The sequence below is a fragment of the Brachyhypopomus gauderio genome, unplaced genomic scaffold, assembly GCF_052324685.1.
Source record: "Brachyhypopomus gauderio isolate BG-103 unplaced genomic scaffold, BGAUD_0.2 sc45, whole genome shotgun sequence".
Lineage (NCBI taxonomy): Eukaryota > Metazoa > Chordata > Actinopteri > Gymnotiformes > Hypopomidae > Brachyhypopomus > Brachyhypopomus gauderio.
In genome coordinates this window covers 2955001-2972983 of record NW_027506871.1, presented here as the reverse complement: position 1 = coordinate 2972983, position 17983 = coordinate 2955001, and the positions used below count along the sequence as shown (strand labels likewise).

Below are 17983 nucleotides of genomic sequence, written 5' to 3'. Positions count from 1 at the left end.
AGGACCTTCCAGAGCCGGAGGACGAAGGCTTCGAGGATGTGGGGTTCGACGAATACGCGGACCCCACATGCTCTGAGCACAGCCTCGAGCCACTGCTGCCTCTCCATCGTGCAGCAGTGAGGCCTCGTTCTCCGGCTGCATCGTCGCAGGCCCAGTCTGACCCTGCCGAAGACTCCACGTCCGAGCCAACCGAGGAGAGCGTCCCTGGCCAGGTTGCTACCCAGACCCATGCCTGTACTGATGTAAGTGTAGTTTATTCATTGTGTTAAATCGTAGCAGGATTCAGCTGTTATGTCCTGACCCTTTCGCCACAGTGTCTGATATCTGTATAATGATTTCTCTTTCTTTAATTTCCAGGAGAGTCTGGGACCCGACGGTGTTCCAGGCTATCATCACGTGGTCAACCTGGCCGACAGTCTGGTGGAGCTGCGTCACCAGGCTTTTGTGACACAGCAGAGGGTAGACGGCATCGTGGCTCTCTGGGACAAACTGCCAGAGAGCGACAAAGGCGGTGTTGTCTACCCGCCGCGTCACAGAGACCGACTGGTGAAGGGACGCTTCAAAAGCAGCCATTCCAAGACCTCTGTTGTTGCTGGGACAGAGAGTCTGAAGCGGTAGGAGAACCTTCAGTAATCCAGTAGCTTCAGGATTTTCTAGGTTGGCTTGTAGCCGTGTCACTGATTTCTGTCTGTGTCTGTCTGTAGCTGCTTCCTCGGACAAGGCAGTGGGCCTGCTCAGTGGCCCAGCGTCAGCCGCCTTGTCGAGGCCATTTGCCTGGCGCTTTGTCGCCTTCACCCTGGCGGGCAGACCATCGCCGGCGTCAGGGTGAACAGGTGGGCTGCCATCATGAGGGACTACGGCGTCATCAGGGACGTAGTCCTGGGCAGCCCTGGCCTCATGGCTCGGACACGCATACAGCTCTTTGAGCTCAATCAGAGGACACTGACCCAGTGGTGAGTTTATCCAGTCTTCTTTGTCTGAAATTGATCTCGTTGACACTGTGAGCTATACAGGCTGATTACTGATAGGCTGTGTTGCATTTCTGTTACAGGTACAACGCCAGGAAGAAGAAGCAGGAACAGGACGTTCTGCACCTGAGCGTTGGCCAGTCCAGCACTCCCACGGTGGCCTCGGAACCCCTCCCTCCCGCGCTGAGCAAGCTCCCGGAGCGTCCCACGTACGCCCACCCTGCGTATGACTTTAACATCCAGGCGGACGCTTCCGGACAGGCTTCCCAGCGCGTCCGAGGCCACCATCCTCTCGCCTCCGGTGACACCACAGCTGCTCCAGCTTCTGCCACCCCCGCCACTCCAACTGCCCCCGCCACACAGCCTGGGCCCAAAGTGCCCCGGACCACAGCGTGGCGGTGGAAGAAGAAGGCAGAGGCTGCTGCTGCTGCTGCTGCCTCCAGCACTGCACCCCCTGCTGCTGATGGACAGCCCGTCCCCACGAAGCGGCTCAAACATGAACATTATTTATGTAAACAATGTGGCCAGCCAAAGACTAAAGAGTTTGGCCACAGCCGCTTTCGTGGGGTGCACTTCTGCGCGACAGCAGCGGGGAAGACAGTGGAGCAGTGGGTGGAGGAGATGAAGAGAGGAGGTGCTGGACAGGGTCAGTGATCCAAACACCTACCTGATGTTGTAAATAGTTTATGTAAATATGTTTCTGTATGTATGCATGTATGTATGTATGTATGTATGTATATATGTATTATATTATAAGCATTTATTATAATTATATTATACTGATTGGCACTGATTTATTTAAAAGTTTATTTATTCAGATTTTTATTGTTGATTAAAGAAAACACTGTTCACACAATTTGCTGTTTCCACAATTTATAAACAGTTTTATTTGGATTTTATAAAAATTGTGGCATAATTAAATATTCAATAGAATTACAACAATATCAAGATGATTAAAAACAGAAATATATAATAAATATATATTTATATAATATGATTTAAAAATATAATTCAATCATTCAAAAAATATAATTCAATCATTCATTACAACATTTGTTGTGCATAGCACATGGCTACTTGACATGCAATTTGTAAAGCACATGGCTACTTAACATGCAAGACATGTCCCACCCTCTGTCACCATTGTCCCGCCTCCTTGCCAAAGAGGTCACATGGTACAAGATTTGGGTAGATTCTGGGTTTAGGGTGAAGCGGGCACCCAGGAACCCTGGGGATGTCTCGAATGAGATCGGGCACCCCAAATTTGGTTTCTAGAGCACCCCTGGCACCTGGAAGGGCCCCCAAGGGCCCAAACTGGCCACAGAGAAGATTGGCTCCCATCCTTTTCGCAGGGGCCATGCTAATCTTCTCTGTATCGATCCAATTTTAGTATATGTGCTGCCGTAGCAAGCACAGTAGACGATATGCAGGGGCGTGCTTATAACTCCTTGTGCCAGGAAAAGGGCTCTGCAAAAGGGCAGGTCTGAGAAATTCCTCTGGTATCACTATGATCCCTCAGAGATCAAGAAGGACACGCTCCTTAGGCATGGACCTAAATAACTCCACCCCCCAAGCCCAAGCCCAAGACCAAGACCAAGCCCAAGCCTTTTTGATGTTTATACCTCAAAATGTAACCCTACAAGCTAAAACAGCCGAGAGAGTCAGTTACAAAGTTAAAACACACACGCACATTGTCAGATACCTAAAGTGCCCAGTAAGTATGACTTGACCAAGCAGATAGTTAGGAAGCCTGCCCCATACCGACACAGAAAAGGAAGTAGGGCAAAATGGAGGGCGGGGCAAAACCTGACAGGGTGGGGTGGGATGGGTAATATGGTGGGTGGGGCTCCAGGTCAAGGGGTGGGAATTCTATTAAAGGTATGGGACGGGACTGAAGAAAACTCCAGTCTACAACACAAAACTCTGCAATGGACAAAAGTCCTTACATGTTCCACCCTCTACAACCCCTGCTGCATGTTGTTTTGCCAGCTCTGGCAAGCATGGTTCAATTGTTCATGGACCGATCCCTAGCTCCAGAGAGAGGTGTCCGGATATATTCCTGATTTCAATATTTAAACCACAGCTGAAACATAGGCTCTTTGCGTAGTGCTATTGGATTGTATATTCCTGCTGACAATCACACTGCTTTACCTATATCCCTAGTGCCTTATCTTGATTCACTCGGTCGCAAGTGGTATTTCTACCCTATGCTGTTTCTGCCAATCGACCTTGACCACGAGACAAGCTAGCAGATTTGAGAATAAAAACAGTACCGGCTCGAATCTCGGTCGGCAGAAGGTCAACGCCGCAGGATTGCCGTGCCATTTATCCAAAATGTGGAGCGCTTCACGGATTTGCGTGTCATCCTTTCGCAGGGGCCATGCTAATCTTCTCTGTATCGATCCAATTTTAGTATATGTGCTGCCGTAGCAAGCACAGTAGACGATATGCAGGGGCGTGCTTATAACTCCTTGTGCCAGGAAAAGGGCTCTGCAAAAGGGCAGGTCTGAGAAATTCCTCTGGTATCACTATGATCCCTCAGAGATCAAGAAGGACACGCCCCTTAGGCATGGACCTAAATAACTCCATCCCCCAAGCCCAAGCCCAAGACCAAGACCAAGCCCAAGCCTTTTTGATGTTTATACCTCAAAATGTAACCCTACAAGCTAAAACAGCCAAGAGAGTCAGTTACAAAGTTAAAACACACACGCACATTGTCAGATACCTAAAGTGCCCAGTAAGTATGACTTGACCAAGCAGATAGTTAGGAAGCCTGCCCCATACCAACACAGAAAAGGAAGTAGGGCAAAATGGAGGGCGGGGCAAAACCTGACAGGGTGGGGTGGGATGGGTAATATGGTGGGTGGGGCTCCAGGTCAAGGGGTGGGAATTCTATTAAAGGTATGGGACGGGACTGAAGAAAACTCCAGTCTACAACACAAAACTCTGCAATGGACAAAAGTCCTTACATGTTCCACCCTCTACAGCCCCTGCTGCATGTTGTTTTGCCAGCTCTGGCAAGCATGGTTCAATTGTTCATGGACCGATCCCTAGCTCCAGAGAGAGGTGTCCTGATATTTTCCTGATTTCAATAGTTAAACCACAGCTGAAACATAGGCTCTTTGCGTAGTGCTATTGGATAGTATATTCCTGCTGACAATCACACTGCTTTACCTATATCCCTAGTGCCTTATCTTGATTCACTCGGTCGCAAGTGGTATTTCTACCCTATGCTGTTTCTGCCAATCGACCTTGACCACGAGACAAGCCAGCAGATTTGAGAATAAAAACAGTACCGGCTCGAATCTCGGTCGGCAGAAGGTCAACGCTGCAGGATTGCCGTGCCATTTATCCAAAATATGGAGCGCTTCACGGATTTGCGTGTCATCCTTTCGCAGGGGCCATGCTAATCTTCTCTGTATCGATCCAATTTTAGTATATGTGCTGCCGTAGCAAGCACAGTAGACGATATGCAGGGGCGTGCTTATAACTCCTTGTGCCAGGAAAAGGGCTCTGCAAAAGGGCAGGTCTGAGAAATTCCTCTGGTATCACTATGATCCCTCAGAGATCAAGAAGGACACGCTCCTTAGGCATGGACCTAAATAACTCCACCCCCCAAGCCCAAGCCCAAGACCAAGACCAAGCCCAAGCCTTTTTGATGTTTATACCTCAAAATGTAACCCTACAAGCTAAAACAGCCGAGAGAGTCAGTTACAAAGTTAAAACACACACGCACATTGTCAGATACCTAAAGTGCCCAGTAAGTATGACTTGACCAAGCAGATAGTTAGGAAGCCTGCCCCATACCGACACAGAAAAGGAAGTAGGGCAAAATGGAGGGCGGGGCAAAACCTGACAGGGTGGGGTGGGATGGGTAATTTGGTGGGTGGGGCTCCAGGTCAAGGGGTGGGAATTCTATTAAAGGTATGGGACGGGACTGAAGAAAACTCCAGTCTACAACACAAAACTCTGCAATGGACAAAAGTCCTTACATGTTCCACCCTCTACAACCCCTGCTGCATGTTGTTTTGCCAGCTCTGGCAAGCATGGTTCAATTGTTCATGGACCGATCCCTAGCTCCAGAGAGAGGTGTCCGGATATATTCCTGATTTCAATATTTAAACCACAGCTGAAACATAGGCTCTTTGCGTAGTGCTATTGGATTGTATATTCCTGCTGACAATCACACTGCTTTACCTATATCCCTAGTGCCTTATCTTGATTCACTCGGTCGCAAGTGGTATTTCTACCCTATGCTGTTTCTGCCAATCGACCTTGACCACGAGACAAGCCAGCAGATTTGAGAATAAAAACAGTACCGGCTCGAATCTCGGTCGGCAGAAGGTCAACGCCGCAGGATTGCCGTGCCATTTATCCAAAATGTGGAGCGCTTCACGGATTTGCGTGTCATCCTTTCGCAGGGGCCATGCTAATCTTCTCTGTATCGATCCAATTTTAGTATATGTGCTGCCGTAGCAAGCACAGTAGACGATATGCAGGGGCGTGCTTATAACTCCTTGTGCCAGGAAAAGGGCTCTGCAAAAGGGCAGGTCTGAGAAATTCCTCTGGTATCACTATGATCCCTCAGAGATCAAGAAGGACACGCCCCTTAGGCATGGACCTAAATAACTCCACCCCCCAAGCCCAAGACCAAGACCAAGCCCAAGCCTTTTTGATGTTTATACCTCAAAATGTAACCCTACAAGCTAAAACAGCCAAGAGAGTCAGTTACAAAGTTAAAACACACACGCACATTGTCAGATACCTAAAGTGCCCAGTAAGTATGACTTGACCAAGCAGATAGTTAGGAAGCCTGCCCCATACCGACACAGAAAAGGAAGTAGGGCAAAATGGAGGGCGGGGCAAAACCTGACAGGGTGGGGTGGGATGGGTAATATGGTGGGTGGGGCTCCAGGTCAAGGGGTGGGAATTCTATTAAAGGTATGGGACGGGACTGAAGAAAACTCCAGTCTACAACACAAAACTCTGCAATGGACAAAAGTCCTTACATGTTCCACCCTCTACAACCCCTGCTGCATGTTGTTTTGCCAGCTCTGGCAAGCATGGTTCAATTGTTCATGGACCGATCCCTAGCTCCAGAGAGAGGTGTCCGGATATATTCCTGATTTCAATATTTAAACCACAGCTGAAACATAGGCTCTTTGCGTAGTGCTATTGGATTGTATATTCCTGCTGACAATCACACTGCTTTACCTATATCCCTAGTGCCTTATCTTGATTCACTCGGTCGCAAGTGGTATTTCTACCCTATGCTGTTTCTGCCAATCGACCTTGACCACGAGACAAGCTAGCAGATTTGAGAATAAAAACAGTACCGGCTCGAATCTCGGTCGGCAGAAGGTCAACGCCGCAGGATTGCCGTGCCATTTATCCAAAATGTGGAGCGCTTCACGGATTTGCGTGTCATCCTTTCGCAGGGGCCATGCTAATCTTCTCTGTATCGATCCAATTTTAGTATATGTGCTGCCGTAGCAAGCACAGTAGACGATATGCAGGGGCGTGCTTATAACTCCTTGTGCCAGGAAAAGGGCTCTGCAAAAGGGCAGGTCTGAGAAATTCCTCTGGTATCACTATGATCCCTCAGAGATCAAGAAGGACACGCCCCTTAGGCATGGACCTAAATAACTCCACCCCCCAAGCCCAAGCCCAAGACCAAGACCAAGCCCAAGCCTTTTTGATGTTTATACCTCAAAATGTAACCCTACAAGCTAAAACAGCCAAGAGAGTCAGTTACAAAGTTAAAACACACACGCACATTGTCAGATACCTAAAGTGCCCAGTAAGTATGACTTGACCAAGCAGATAGTTAGGAAGCCTGCCCCATACCGACACAGAAAAGGAAGTAGGGCAAAATGGAGGGCGGGGCAAAACCTGACAGGGTGGGGTGGGATGGGTAATATGGTGGGTGGGGCTCCAGGTCAAGGGGTGGGAATTCTATTAAAGGTATGGGACGGGACTGAAGAAAACTCCAGTCTACAACACAAAACTCTGCAATGGACAAAAGTCCTTACATGTTCCACCCTCTACAACCCCTGCTGCATGTTGTTTTGCCAGCTCTGGCAAGCATGGTTCAATTGTTCATGGACCGATCCCTAGCTCCAGAGAGAGGTGTCCTGATATATTCCTGATTTCAATATTTAAACCACAGCTGAAACATAGGCTCTTTGCGTAGTGCTATTGGATAGTATATTCCTGCTGACAATCACACTGCTTTACCTATATCCCTAGTGCCTTATCTTGATTCACTCGGTCGCAAGTGGTATTTCTACCCTATGCTGTTTCTGCCAATCGACCTTGACCACGAGACAAGCCAGCAGATTTGAGAATAAAAACAGTACCGGCTCGAATCTCGGTCGGCAGAAGGTCAACGCCGCAGGATTGCTGTGCCATTTCTCCAGGTTCTTCAAAATGTGGAGCGCTTCACGGATTTGCGTGTCATCCTTTCGCAGGGGCCATGCTAATCTTCTCTGTATCGATCCAATTTTAGTATATGTGCTGCCGTAGCAAGCACAGTAGACGATATGCAGGGGCGTGCTTATAACTCCTTGTGCCAGGAAAAGGGCTCTGCAAAAGGGCAGGTCTGAGAAATTCCTCTGGTATCACTATGATCCCTCAGAGATCAAGAAGGACACGCCCCTTAGGCATGGACCTAAATAACTCCACCCCCCAAGCCCAAGCCCAAGACCAAGCCCAAGCCTTTTTGATGTTTATACCTCAAAATGTAACCCTACAAGCTAAAACAGCCAAGAGAGTCAGTTACAAAGTTAAAACACACACGCACATTGTCAGATACCTAAAGTGCCCAGTAAGTATGACTTGACCAAGCAGATAGTTAGGAAGCCTGCCCCATACCGACACAGAAAAGGAAGTAGGGCAAAATGGAGGGCGGGGCAAAACCTGACAGGGTGGGGTGGGATGGGTAATATGGTGGGTGGGGCTCCAGGTCAAGGGGTGGGAATTCTATTAAAGGTATGGGACGGGACTGAAGAAAACTCCAGTCTACAACACAAAACTCTGCAATGGACAAAAGTCCTTACATGTTCCACCCTCTACAGCCCCTGCTGCATGTTGTTTTGCCAGCTCTGGCAAGCATGGTTCAATTGTTCATGGACCGATCCCTAGCTCCAGAGAGAGGTGTCCTGATATATTCCTGATTTCAATAGTTAAACCACAGCTGAAACATAGGCTCTTTGCGTAGTGCTATTGGATAGTATATTCCTGCTGACAATCACACTGCTTTACCTATATCCCTAGTGCCTTATCTTGATTCACTCGGTCGCAAGTGGTATTTCTACCCTATGCTGTTTCTGCCAATCGACCTTGACCACGAGACAAGCCAGCAGATTTGAGAATAAAAACAGTACCGGCTCGAATCTCGGTCGGCAGAAGGTCAACGCCGCAGGATTGCTGTGCCATTTCTCCAGGTTCTTCAAAATGTGGAGCGCTTCACGGATTTGCGTGTCATCCTTTCGCAGGGGCCATGCTAATCTTCTCTGTATCGATCCAATTTTAGTATATGTGCTGCCGTAGCAAGCACAGTAGACGATATGCAGGGGCGTGCTTATAACTCCTTGTGCCAGGAAAAGGGCTCTGCAAAAGGGCAGGTCTGAGAAATTCCTCTGGTATCACTATGATCCCTCAGAGATCAAGAAGGACACGCCCCTTAGGCATGGACCTAAATAACTCCACCCCCCAAGCCCAAGACCAAGACCAAGCCCAAGCCTTTTTGATGTTTATACCTCAAAATGTAACCCTACAAGCTAAAACAGCCAAGAGAGTCAGTTACAAAGTTAAAACACACACGCACATTGTCAGATACCTAAAGTGCCCAGTAAGTATGACTTGACCAAGCAGATAGTTAGGAAGCCTGCCCCATACCGACACAGAAAAGGAAGTAGGGCAAAATGGAGGGCGGGGCAAAACCAGACAGGGTGGGGTGGGATGGGTAATATGGTGGGTGGGGCTCCAGGTCAAGGGGTGGGAATTCTATTAAAGGTATGGGACGGGACTGAAGAAAACTCCAGTCTACAACACAAAACTCTGCAATGGACAAAAGTCCTTACATGTTCCACCCTCTACAACCCCTGCTGCATGTTGTTTTGCCAGCTCTGGCAAGCATGGTTCAATTGTTCATGGACCGATCCCTAGCTCCAGAGAGAGGTGTCCTGATATATTCCTGATTTCAATATTTAAACCACAGCTGAAACATAGGCTCTTTGCGTAGTGCTATTGGATAGTATATTCCTGCTGACAATCACACTGCTTTACCTATATCCCTAGTGCCTTATCTTGATTCACTCGGTCGCAAGTGGTATTTCTACCCTATGCTGTTTCTGCCAATCGACCTTGACCACGAGACAAGCCAGCAGATTTGAGAATAAAAACAGTACCGGCTCGAATCTCGGTCGGCAGAAGGTCAAAGCCGCAGGATTGCCGTGCCATTTCTCCAGGTTCTTCAAAATGTGGAGCGCTTCACGGATTTGCGTGTCATCCTTTCGCAGGGGCCATGCTAATCTTCTCTGTATCGATCCAATTTTAGTATATGTGCTGCCGTAGCAAGCACAGTAGACAATATGCAGGGGCGTGCTTATAACTCCTTGTGCCAGGAAAAGGGCTCTGCAAAAGGGCAGGTCTGAGAAATTCCTCTGGTATCATTATGATCCCTCAGAGATCAAGAAGGACACGCCCCTTAGGCATGGACCTAAATAACTCCATCCCCCAAGCCCAAGCCCAAGACCAAGACCAAGCCCAAGCCTTTTTGATGTTTATACCTCAAAATGTAACCCTACAAGCTAAAACAGCCAAGAGAGTCAGTTACAAAGTTAAAACACACACGCACATTGTCAGATACCTAAAGTGCCCAGTAAGTATGACTTGACCAAGCAGATAGTTAGGAAGCCTGCCCCATACCAACACAGAAAAGGAAGTAGGGCAAAATGGAGGGCGGGGCAAAACCAGACAGGGTGGGGTGGGATGGGTAATATGGTGGGTGGGGCTCCAGGTCAAGGGGTGGGAATTCTATTAAAGGTATGGGACGGGACTGAAGAAAACTCCAGTCTACAACACAAAACTCTGCAATGGACAAAAGTCCTTACATGTTCCACCCTCTACAACCCCTGCTGCATGTTGTTTTGCCAGCTCTGGCAAGCATGGTTCAATTGTTCATGGACCGATCCCTAGCTCCAGAGAGAGGTGTCCTGATATATTCCTGATTTCAATATTTAAACCACAGCTGAAACATAGGCTCTTTGCGTAGTGCTATTGGATAGTATATTCCTGCTGACAATCACACTGCTTTACCTATATCCCTAGTGCCTTATCTTGATTCACTCGGTCGCAAGTGGTATTTCTACCCTATGCTGTTTCTGCCAATCGACCTTGACCACGAGACAAGCCAGCAGATTTGAGAATAAAAACAGTACCGGCTCGAATCTCGGTCGGCAGAAGGTCAAAGCCGCAGGATTGCCGTGCCATTTCTCCAGGTTCTTCAAAATGTGGAGCGCTTCACGGATTTGCGTGTCATCCTTTCGCAGGGGCCATGCTAATCTTCTCTGTATCGATCCAATTTTAGTATATGTGCTGCCGTAGCAAGCACAGTAGACGATATGCAGGGGCGTGCTTATAACTCCTTGTGCCAGGAAAAGGGCTCTGCAAAAGGGCAGGTCTGAGAAATTCCTCTGGTATCATTATGATCCCTCAGAGATCAAGAAGGACACGCCCCTTAGGCATGGACCTAAATAACTCCATCCCCCAAGCCCAAGCCCAAGACCAAGACCAAGCCCAAGCCTTTTTGATGTTTATACCTCAAAATGTAACCCTACAAGCTAAAACAGCCAAGAGAGTCAGTTACAAAGTTAAAACACACACGCACATTGTCAGATACCTAAAGTGCCCAGTAAGTATGACTTGACCAAGCAGATAGTTAGGAAGCCTGCCCCATACCAACACAGAAAAGGAAGTAGGGCAAAATGGAGGGCGGGGCAAAACCTGACAGGGTGGGGTGGGATGGGTAATATGGTGGGTGGGGCTCCAGGTCAAGGGGTGGGAATTCTATTAAAGGTATGGGACGGGACTGAAGAAAACTCCAGTCTACAACACAAAACTCTGCAATGGACAAAAGTCCTTACATGTTCCACCCTCTACAGCCCCTGCTGCATGTTGTTTTGCCAGCTCTGGCAAGCATGGTTCAATTGTTCATGGACCGATCCCTAGCTCCAGAGAGAGGTGTCCTGATATTTTCCTGATTTCAATAGTTAAACCACAGCTGAAACATAGGCTCTTTGCGTAGTGCTATTGGATAGTATATTCCTGCTGACAATCACACTGCTTTACCTATATCCCTAGTGCCTTATCTTGATTCACTCGGTCGCAAGTGGTATTTCTACCCTATGCTGTTTCTGCCAATCGACCTTGACCACGAGACAAGCCAGCAGATTTGAGAATAAAAACAGTACCGGCTCGAATCTCGGTCGGCAGAAGGTCAACGCTGCAGGATTGCCGTGCCATTTATCCAAAATATGGAGCGCTTCACGGATTTGCGTGTCATCCTTTCGCAGGGGCCATGCTAATCTTCTCTGTATCGATCCAATTTTAGTATATGTGCTGCCGTAGCAAGCACAGTAGACGATATGCAGGGGCGTGCTTATAACTCCTTGTGCCAGGAAAAGGGCTCTGCAAAAGGGCAGGTCTGAGAAATTCCTCTGGTATCACTATGATCCCTCAGAGATCAAGAAGGACACGCCCCTTAGGCATGGACCTAAATAACTCCACCCCCCAAGCCCAAGACCAAGACCAAGCCCAAGCCTTTTTGATGTTTATACCTCAAAATGTAACCCTACAAGCTAAAACAGCCAAGAGAGTCAGTTACAAAGTTAAAACACACACGCACATTGTCAGATACCTAAAGTGCCCAGTAAGTATGACTTGACCAAGCAGATAGTTAGGAAGCCTGCCCCATACCGACACAGAAAAGGAAGTAGGGCAAAATGGAGGGCGGGGCAAAACCAGACAGGGTGGGGTGGGATGGGTAATATGGTGGGTGGGGCTCCAGGTCAAGGGGTGGGAATTCTATTAAAGGTATGGGACGGGACTGAAGAAAACTCCAGTCTACAACACAAAACTCTGCAATGGACAAAAGTCCTTACATGTTCCACCCTCTACAACCCCTGCTGCATGTTGTTTTGCCAGCTCTGGCAAGCATGGTTCAATTGTTCATGGACCGATCCCTAGCTCCAGAGAGAGGTGTCCTGATATATTCCTGATTTCAATATTTAAACCACAGCTGAAACATAGGCTCTTTGCGTAGTGCTATTGGATAGTATATTCCTGCTGACAATCACACTGCTTTACCTATATCCCTAGTGCCTTATCTTGATTCACTCGGTCGCAAGTGGTATTTCTACCCTATGCTGTTTCTGCCAATCGACCTTGACCACGAGACAAGCCAGCAGATTTGAGAATAAAAACAGTACCGGCTCGAATCTCGGTCGGCAGAAGGTCAAAGCCGCAGGATTGCCGTGCCATTTCTCCAGGTTCTTCAAAATGTGGAGCGCTTCACGGATTTGCGTGTCATCCTTTCGCAGGGGCCATGCTAATCTTCTCTGTATCGATCCAATTTTAGTATATGTGCTGCCGTAGCAAGCACAGTAGACGATATGCAGGGGCGTGCTTATAACTCCTTGTGCCAGGAAAAGGGCTCTGCAAAAGGGCAGGTCTGAGAAATTCCTCTGGTATCATTATGATCCCTCAGAGATCAAGAAGGACACGCCCCTTAGGCATGGACCTAAATAACTCCATCCCCCAAGCCCAAGCCCAAGACCAAGACCAAGCCCAAGCCTTTTTGATGTTTATACCTCAAAATGTAACCCTACAAGCTAAAACAGCCAAGAGAGTCAGTTACAAAGTTAAAACACACACGCACATTGTCAGATACCTAAAGTGCCCAGTAAGTATGACTTGACCAAGCAGATAGTTAGGAAGCCTGCCCCATACCAACACAGAAAAGGAAGTAGGGCAAAATGGAGGGCGGGGCAAAACCTGACAGGGTGGGGTGGGATGGGTAATATGGTGGGTGGGGCTCCAGGTCAAGGGGTGGGAATTCTATTAAAGGTATGGGACGGGACTGAAGAAAACTCCAGTCTACAACACAAAACTCTGCAATGGACAAAAGTCCTTACATGTTCCACCCTCTACAGCCCCTGCTGCATGTTGTTTTGCCAGCTCTGGCAAGCATGGTTCAATTGTTCATGGACCGATCCCTAGCTCCAGAGAGAGGTGTCCTGATATTTTCCTGATTTCAATAGTTAAACCACAGCTGAAACATAGGCTCTTTGCGTAGTGCTATTGGATAGTATATTCCTGCTGACAATCACACTGCTTTACCTATATCCCTAGTGCCTTATCTTGATTCACTCGGTCGCAAGTGGTATTTCTACCCTATGCTGTTTCTGCCAATCGACCTTGACCACGAGACAAGCCAGCAGATTTGAGAATAAAAACAGTACCGGCTCGAATCTCGGTCGGCAGAAGGTCAACGCTGCAGGATTGCCGTGCCATTTATCCAAAATATGGAGCGCTTCACGGATTTGCGTGTCATCCTTTCGCAGGGGCCATGCTAATCTTCTCTGTATCGATCCAATTTTAGTATATGTGCTGCCGTAGCAAGCACAGTAGACGATATGCAGGGGCGTGCTTATAACTCCTTGTGCCAGGAAAAGGGCTCTGCAAAAGGGCAGGTCTGAGAAATTCCTCTGGTATCACTATGATCCCTCAGAGATCAAGAAGGACACGCTCCTTAGGCATGGACCTAAATAACTCCACCCCCCAAGCCCAAGCCCAAGACCAAGACCAAGCCCAAGCCTTTTTGATGTTTATACCTCAAAATGTAACCCTACAAGCTAAAACAGCCGAGAGAGTCAGTTACAAAGTTAAAACACACACACACATTGTCAGATACCTAAAGTGCCCAGTAAGTATGACTTGACCAAGCAGATAGTTAGGAAGCCTGCCCCATACCGACACAGAAAAGGAAGTAGGGCAAAATGGAGGGTGGGGCAAAACCTGACAGGGTGGGGTGGGATGGGTAATATGGTGGGTGGGGCTCCAGGTCAAGGGGTGGGAATTCTATTAAAGGTATGGGACGGGACTGAAGAAAACTCCAGTCTACAACACAAAACTCTGCAATGGACAAAAGTCCTTACATGTTCCACCCTCTACAGCCCCTGCTGCATGTTGTTTTGCCAGCTCTGGCAAGCATGGTTCAATTGTTCATGGACCGATCCCTAGCTCCAGAGAGAGGTGTCCTGATATTTTCCTGATTTCAATAGTTAAACCACAGCTGAAACATAGGCTCTTTGCGTAGTGCTATTGGATAGTATATTCCTGCTGACAATCACACTGCTTTACCTATATCCCTAGTGCCTTATCTTGATTCACTCGGTCGCAAGTGGTATTTCTACCCTATGCTGTTTCTGCCAATCGACCTTGACCACGAGACAAGCCAGCAGATTTGAGAATAAAAACAGTACCGGCTCGAATCTCGGTCGGCAGAAGGTCAACGCTGCAGGATTGCCGTGCCATTTATCCAAAATATGGAGCGCTTCACGGATTTGCGTGTCATCCTTTCGCAGGGGCCATGCTAATCTTCTCTGTATCGATCCAATTTTAGTATATGTGCTGCCGTAGCAAGCACAGTAGACGATATGCAGGGGCGTGCTTATAACTCCTTGTGCCAGGAAAAGGGCTCTGCAAAAGGGCAGGTCTGAGAAATTCCTCTGGTATCACTATGATCCCTCAGAGATCAAGAAGGACACGCCCCTTAGGCATGGACCTAAATAACTCCACCCCCCAAGCCCAAGACCAAGACCAAGCCCAAGCCTTTTTGATGTTTATACCTCAAAATGTAACCCTACAAGCTAAAACAGCCAAGAGAGTCAGTTACAAAGTTAAAACACACACGCACATTGTCAGATACCTAAAGTGCCCAGTAAGTATGACTTGACCAAGCAGATAGTTAGGAAGCCTGCCCCATACCGACACAGAAAAGGAAGTAGGGCAAAATGGAGGGCGGGGCAAAACCAGACAGGGTGGGGTGGGATGGGTAATATGGTGGGTGGGGCTCCAGGTCAAGGGGTGGGAATTCTATTAAAGGTATGGGACGGGACTGAAGAAAACTCCAGTCTACAACACAAAACTCTGCAATGGACAAAAGTCCTTACATGTTCCACCCTCTACAACCCCTGCTGCATGTTGTTTTGCCAGCTCTGGCAAGCATGGTTCAATTGTTCATGGACCGATCCCTAGCTCCAGAGAGAGGTGTCCTGATATATTCCTGATTTCAATATTTAAACCACAGCTGAAACATAGGCTCTTTGCGTAGTGCTATTGGATAGTATATTCCTGCTGACAATCACACTGCTTTACCTATATCCCTAGTGCCTTATCTTGATTCACTCGGTCGCAAGTGGTATTTCTACCCTATGCTGTTTCTGCCAATCGACCTTGACCACGAGACAAGCCAGCAGATTTGAGAATAAAAACAGTACCGGCTCGAATCTCGGTCGGCAGAAGGTCAAAGCCGCAGGATTGCCGTGCCATTTCTCCAGGTTCTTCAAAATGTGGAGCGCTTCACGGATTTGCGTGTCATCCTTTCGCAGGGGCCATGCTAATCTTCTCTGTATCGATCCAATTTTAGTATATGTGCTGCCGTAGCAAGCACAGTAGACGATATGCAGGGGCGTGCTTATAACTCCTTGTGCCAGGAAAAGGGCTCTGCAAAAGGGCAGGTCTGAGAAATTCCTCTGGTATCATTATGATCCCTCAGAGATCAAGAAGGACACGCCCCTTAGGCATGGACCTAAATAACTCCATCCCCCAAGCCCAAGCCCAAGACCAAGACCAAGCCCAAGCCTTTTTGATGTTTATACCTCAAAATGTAACCCTACAAGCTAAAACAGCCAAGAGAGTCAGTTACAAAGTTAAAACACACACGCACATTGTCAGATACCTAAAGTGCCCAGTAAGTATGACTTGACCAAGCAGATAGTTAGGAAGCCTGCCCCATACCAACACAGAAAAGGAAGTAGGGCAAAATGGAGGGCGGGGCAAAACCTGACAGGGTGGGGTGGGATGGGTAATATGGTGGGTGGGGCTCCAGGTCAAGGGGTGGGAATTCTATTAAAGGTATGGGACGGGACTGAAGAAAACTCCAGTCTACAACACAAAACTCTGCAATGGACAAAAGTCCTTACATGTTCCACCCTCTACAGCCCCTGCTGCATGTTGTTTTGCCAGCTCTGGCAAGCATGGTTCAATTGTTCATGGACCGATCCCTAGCTCCAGAGAGAGGTGTCCTGATATTTTCCTGATTTCAATAGTTAAACCACAGCTGAAACATAGGCTCTTTGCGTAGTGCTATTGGATAGTATATTCCTGCTGACAATCACACTGCTTTACCTATATCCCTAGTGCCTTATCTTGATTCACTCGGTCGCAAGTGGTATTTCTACCCTATGCTGTTTCTGCCAATCGACCTTGACCACGAGACAAGCCAGCAGATTTGAGAATAAAAACAGTACCGGCTCGAATCTCGGTCGGCAGAAGGTCAACGCTGCAGGATTGCCGTGCCATTTATCCAAAATATGGAGCGCTTCACGGATTTGCGTGTCATCCTTTCGCAGGGGCCATGCTAATCTTCTCTGTATCGATCCAATTTTAGTATATGTGCTGCCGTAGCAAGCACAGTAGACGATATGCAGGGGCGTGCTTATAACTCCTTGTGCCAGGAAAAGGGCTCTGCAAAAGGGCAGGTCTGAGAAATTCCTCTGGTATCACTATGATCCCTCAGAGATCAAGAAGGACACGCTCCTTAGGCATGGACCTAAATAACTCCACCCCCCAAGCCCAAGCCCAAGACCAAGACCAAGCCCAAGCCTTTTTGATGTTTATACCTCAAAATGTAACCCTACAAGCTAAAACAGCCGAGAGAGTCAGTTACAAAGTTAAAACACACACACACATTGTCAGATACCTAAAGTGCCCAGTAAGTATGACTTGACCAAGCAGATAGTTAGGAAGCCTGCCCCATACCGACACAGAAAAGGAAGTAGGGCAAAATGGAGGGTGGGGCAAAACCTGACAGGGTGGGGTGGGATGGGTAATATGGTGGGTGGGGCTCCAGGTCAAGGGGTGGGAATTCTATTAAAGGTATGGGACGGGACTGAAGAAAACTCCAGTCTACAACACAAAACTCTGCAATGGACAAAAGTCCTTACATGTTCCACCCTCTACAACCCCTGCTGCATGTTGTTTTGCCAGCTCTGGCAAGCATGGTTCAATTGTTCATGGACCGATCCCTAGCTCCAGAGAGAGGTGTCCGGATATATTCCTGATTTCAATATTTAAACCACAGCTGAAACATAGGCTCTTTGCGTAGTGCTATTGGATTGTATATTCCTGCTGACAATCACACTGCTTTACCTATATCCCTAGTGCCTTATCTTGATTCACTCGGTCGCAAGTGGTACTTCTACCCTATGCTGTTTCTGCCAATCGACCTTGACCACGAGACAAGCCAGCAGATTTGAGAATAAAAACAGTACCGGCTCGAATCTCGGTCGGCAGAAGGTCAACGCCGCAGGATTGCCGTGCCATTTATCCAAAATGTGGAGCGCTTCACGGATTTGCGTGTCATCCTTTCGCAGGGGCCATGCTAATCTTCTCTGTATCGATCCAATTTTAGTATATGTGCTGCCGTAGCAAACACAGTAGACGATATGCAGGGGCGTGCTTATAACTCCTTGTGCCAGGAAAAGGGCTCTGCAAAAGGGCAGGTCTGAGAAATTCCTCTGGTATCACTATGATCCCTCAGAGATCAAGAAGGACACGCCCCTTAGGCATGGACCTAAATAACTCCACCCCCCAAGCCCAAGCCCAAGACCAAGACCAAGCCCAAGCCTTTTTGATGTTTATACCTCAAAATGTAACCCTACAAGCTA

The 17983-nt window shown here is 47.9% G+C and overlaps 1 protein-coding gene, 15 non-coding genes and 1 pseudogene across 16 annotated transcripts; 1 reads left to right on the top strand and 16 right to left on the bottom strand.

Moving 5' to 3' along the window:
* Nucleotides 1–182: 182 nt before the first annotated feature.
* Nucleotides 183–1622, top strand: LOC143486704 (uncharacterized). The gene is made up of 4 exons (XM_076986065.1): nucleotides 183–242; nucleotides 358–614; nucleotides 705–953; nucleotides 1052–1622. Exons 3-4 carry the CDS (start codon nucleotides 847–849, stop codon nucleotides 1620–1622), a joined length of 678 nt encoding a protein of 225 aa, XP_076842180.1. The 5' UTR covers nucleotides 183–242; nucleotides 358–614; nucleotides 705–846.
* Nucleotides 1623–2306: 684 nt separating this feature from the next.
* Nucleotides 2307–2382, bottom strand: LOC143486964 (U6 spliceosomal RNA; annotated as a pseudogene).
* A 916-nt stretch (nucleotides 2383–3298) lies between these two features.
* On the bottom strand, nucleotides 3299–3405 carry LOC143486847 (U6 spliceosomal RNA). Its single transcript, XR_013123708.1, has one exon. It is a non-coding gene; the product is annotated as a U6 spliceosomal RNA (small nuclear RNA).
* A 916-nt stretch (nucleotides 3406–4321) lies between these two features.
* LOC143486924 (U6 spliceosomal RNA) lies at nucleotides 4322–4428 on the bottom strand. The gene has a single exon (XR_013123789.1). It is a non-coding gene; the product is annotated as a U6 spliceosomal RNA (small nuclear RNA).
* Nucleotides 4429–5344: 916 nt separating this feature from the next.
* Nucleotides 5345–5451, bottom strand: LOC143486846 (U6 spliceosomal RNA). Its single transcript, XR_013123707.1, has one exon. It is a non-coding gene; the product is annotated as a U6 spliceosomal RNA (small nuclear RNA).
* A 910-nt stretch (nucleotides 5452–6361) lies between these two features.
* Nucleotides 6362–6468, bottom strand: LOC143486845 (U6 spliceosomal RNA). The gene has a single exon (XR_013123706.1). It is a non-coding gene; the product is annotated as a U6 spliceosomal RNA (small nuclear RNA).
* A 925-nt stretch (nucleotides 6469–7393) lies between these two features.
* Nucleotides 7394–7500, bottom strand: LOC143486844 (U6 spliceosomal RNA). Its single transcript, XR_013123705.1, has one exon. It is a non-coding gene; the product is annotated as a U6 spliceosomal RNA (small nuclear RNA).
* Nucleotides 7501–8419: 919 nt separating this feature from the next.
* Nucleotides 8420–8526, bottom strand: LOC143486843 (U6 spliceosomal RNA). The gene has a single exon (XR_013123704.1). It is a non-coding gene; the product is annotated as a U6 spliceosomal RNA (small nuclear RNA).
* Nucleotides 8527–9445: 919 nt separating this feature from the next.
* On the bottom strand, nucleotides 9446–9552 carry LOC143486841 (U6 spliceosomal RNA). Its single transcript, XR_013123702.1, has one exon. It is a non-coding gene; the product is annotated as a U6 spliceosomal RNA (small nuclear RNA).
* A 925-nt stretch (nucleotides 9553–10477) lies between these two features.
* On the bottom strand, nucleotides 10478–10584 carry LOC143486840 (U6 spliceosomal RNA). The gene has a single exon (XR_013123701.1). It is a non-coding gene; the product is annotated as a U6 spliceosomal RNA (small nuclear RNA).
* A 916-nt stretch (nucleotides 10585–11500) lies between these two features.
* LOC143486912 (U6 spliceosomal RNA) lies at nucleotides 11501–11607 on the bottom strand. The gene has a single exon (XR_013123777.1). It is a non-coding gene; the product is annotated as a U6 spliceosomal RNA (small nuclear RNA).
* Nucleotides 11608–12526: 919 nt separating this feature from the next.
* On the bottom strand, nucleotides 12527–12633 carry LOC143486839 (U6 spliceosomal RNA). The gene has a single exon (XR_013123700.1). It is a non-coding gene; the product is annotated as a U6 spliceosomal RNA (small nuclear RNA).
* Nucleotides 12634–13549: 916 nt separating this feature from the next.
* LOC143486901 (U6 spliceosomal RNA) lies at nucleotides 13550–13656 on the bottom strand. The gene has a single exon (XR_013123764.1). It is a non-coding gene; the product is annotated as a U6 spliceosomal RNA (small nuclear RNA).
* Nucleotides 13657–14572: 916 nt separating this feature from the next.
* Nucleotides 14573–14679, bottom strand: LOC143486889 (U6 spliceosomal RNA). Its single transcript, XR_013123751.1, has one exon. It is a non-coding gene; the product is annotated as a U6 spliceosomal RNA (small nuclear RNA).
* Nucleotides 14680–15598: 919 nt separating this feature from the next.
* Nucleotides 15599–15705, bottom strand: LOC143486838 (U6 spliceosomal RNA). The gene has a single exon (XR_013123699.1). It is a non-coding gene; the product is annotated as a U6 spliceosomal RNA (small nuclear RNA).
* A 916-nt stretch (nucleotides 15706–16621) lies between these two features.
* LOC143486877 (U6 spliceosomal RNA) lies at nucleotides 16622–16728 on the bottom strand. Its single transcript, XR_013123738.1, has one exon. It is a non-coding gene; the product is annotated as a U6 spliceosomal RNA (small nuclear RNA).
* A 916-nt stretch (nucleotides 16729–17644) lies between these two features.
* On the bottom strand, nucleotides 17645–17751 carry LOC143486957 (U6 spliceosomal RNA). The gene has a single exon (XR_013123825.1). It is a non-coding gene; the product is annotated as a U6 spliceosomal RNA (small nuclear RNA).
* Nucleotides 17752–17983: the final 232 nt, after the last annotated feature.

Excerpts from the sequence above, each read along its gene's own strand:
- LOC143486704 (XM_076986065.1), top strand. The coding sequence starts at position 847 with ATGAGGGACTACGGCGTCATCAGGGACGTAGTCCTGGGCAGCCCTGGC. Across the intron at positions 954-1,051 it reads CAGAGGACACTGACCCAGTG|GTACAACGCCAGGAAGAAGA; the intron begins GTGAGTTTATCC and ends TTTCTGTTACAG.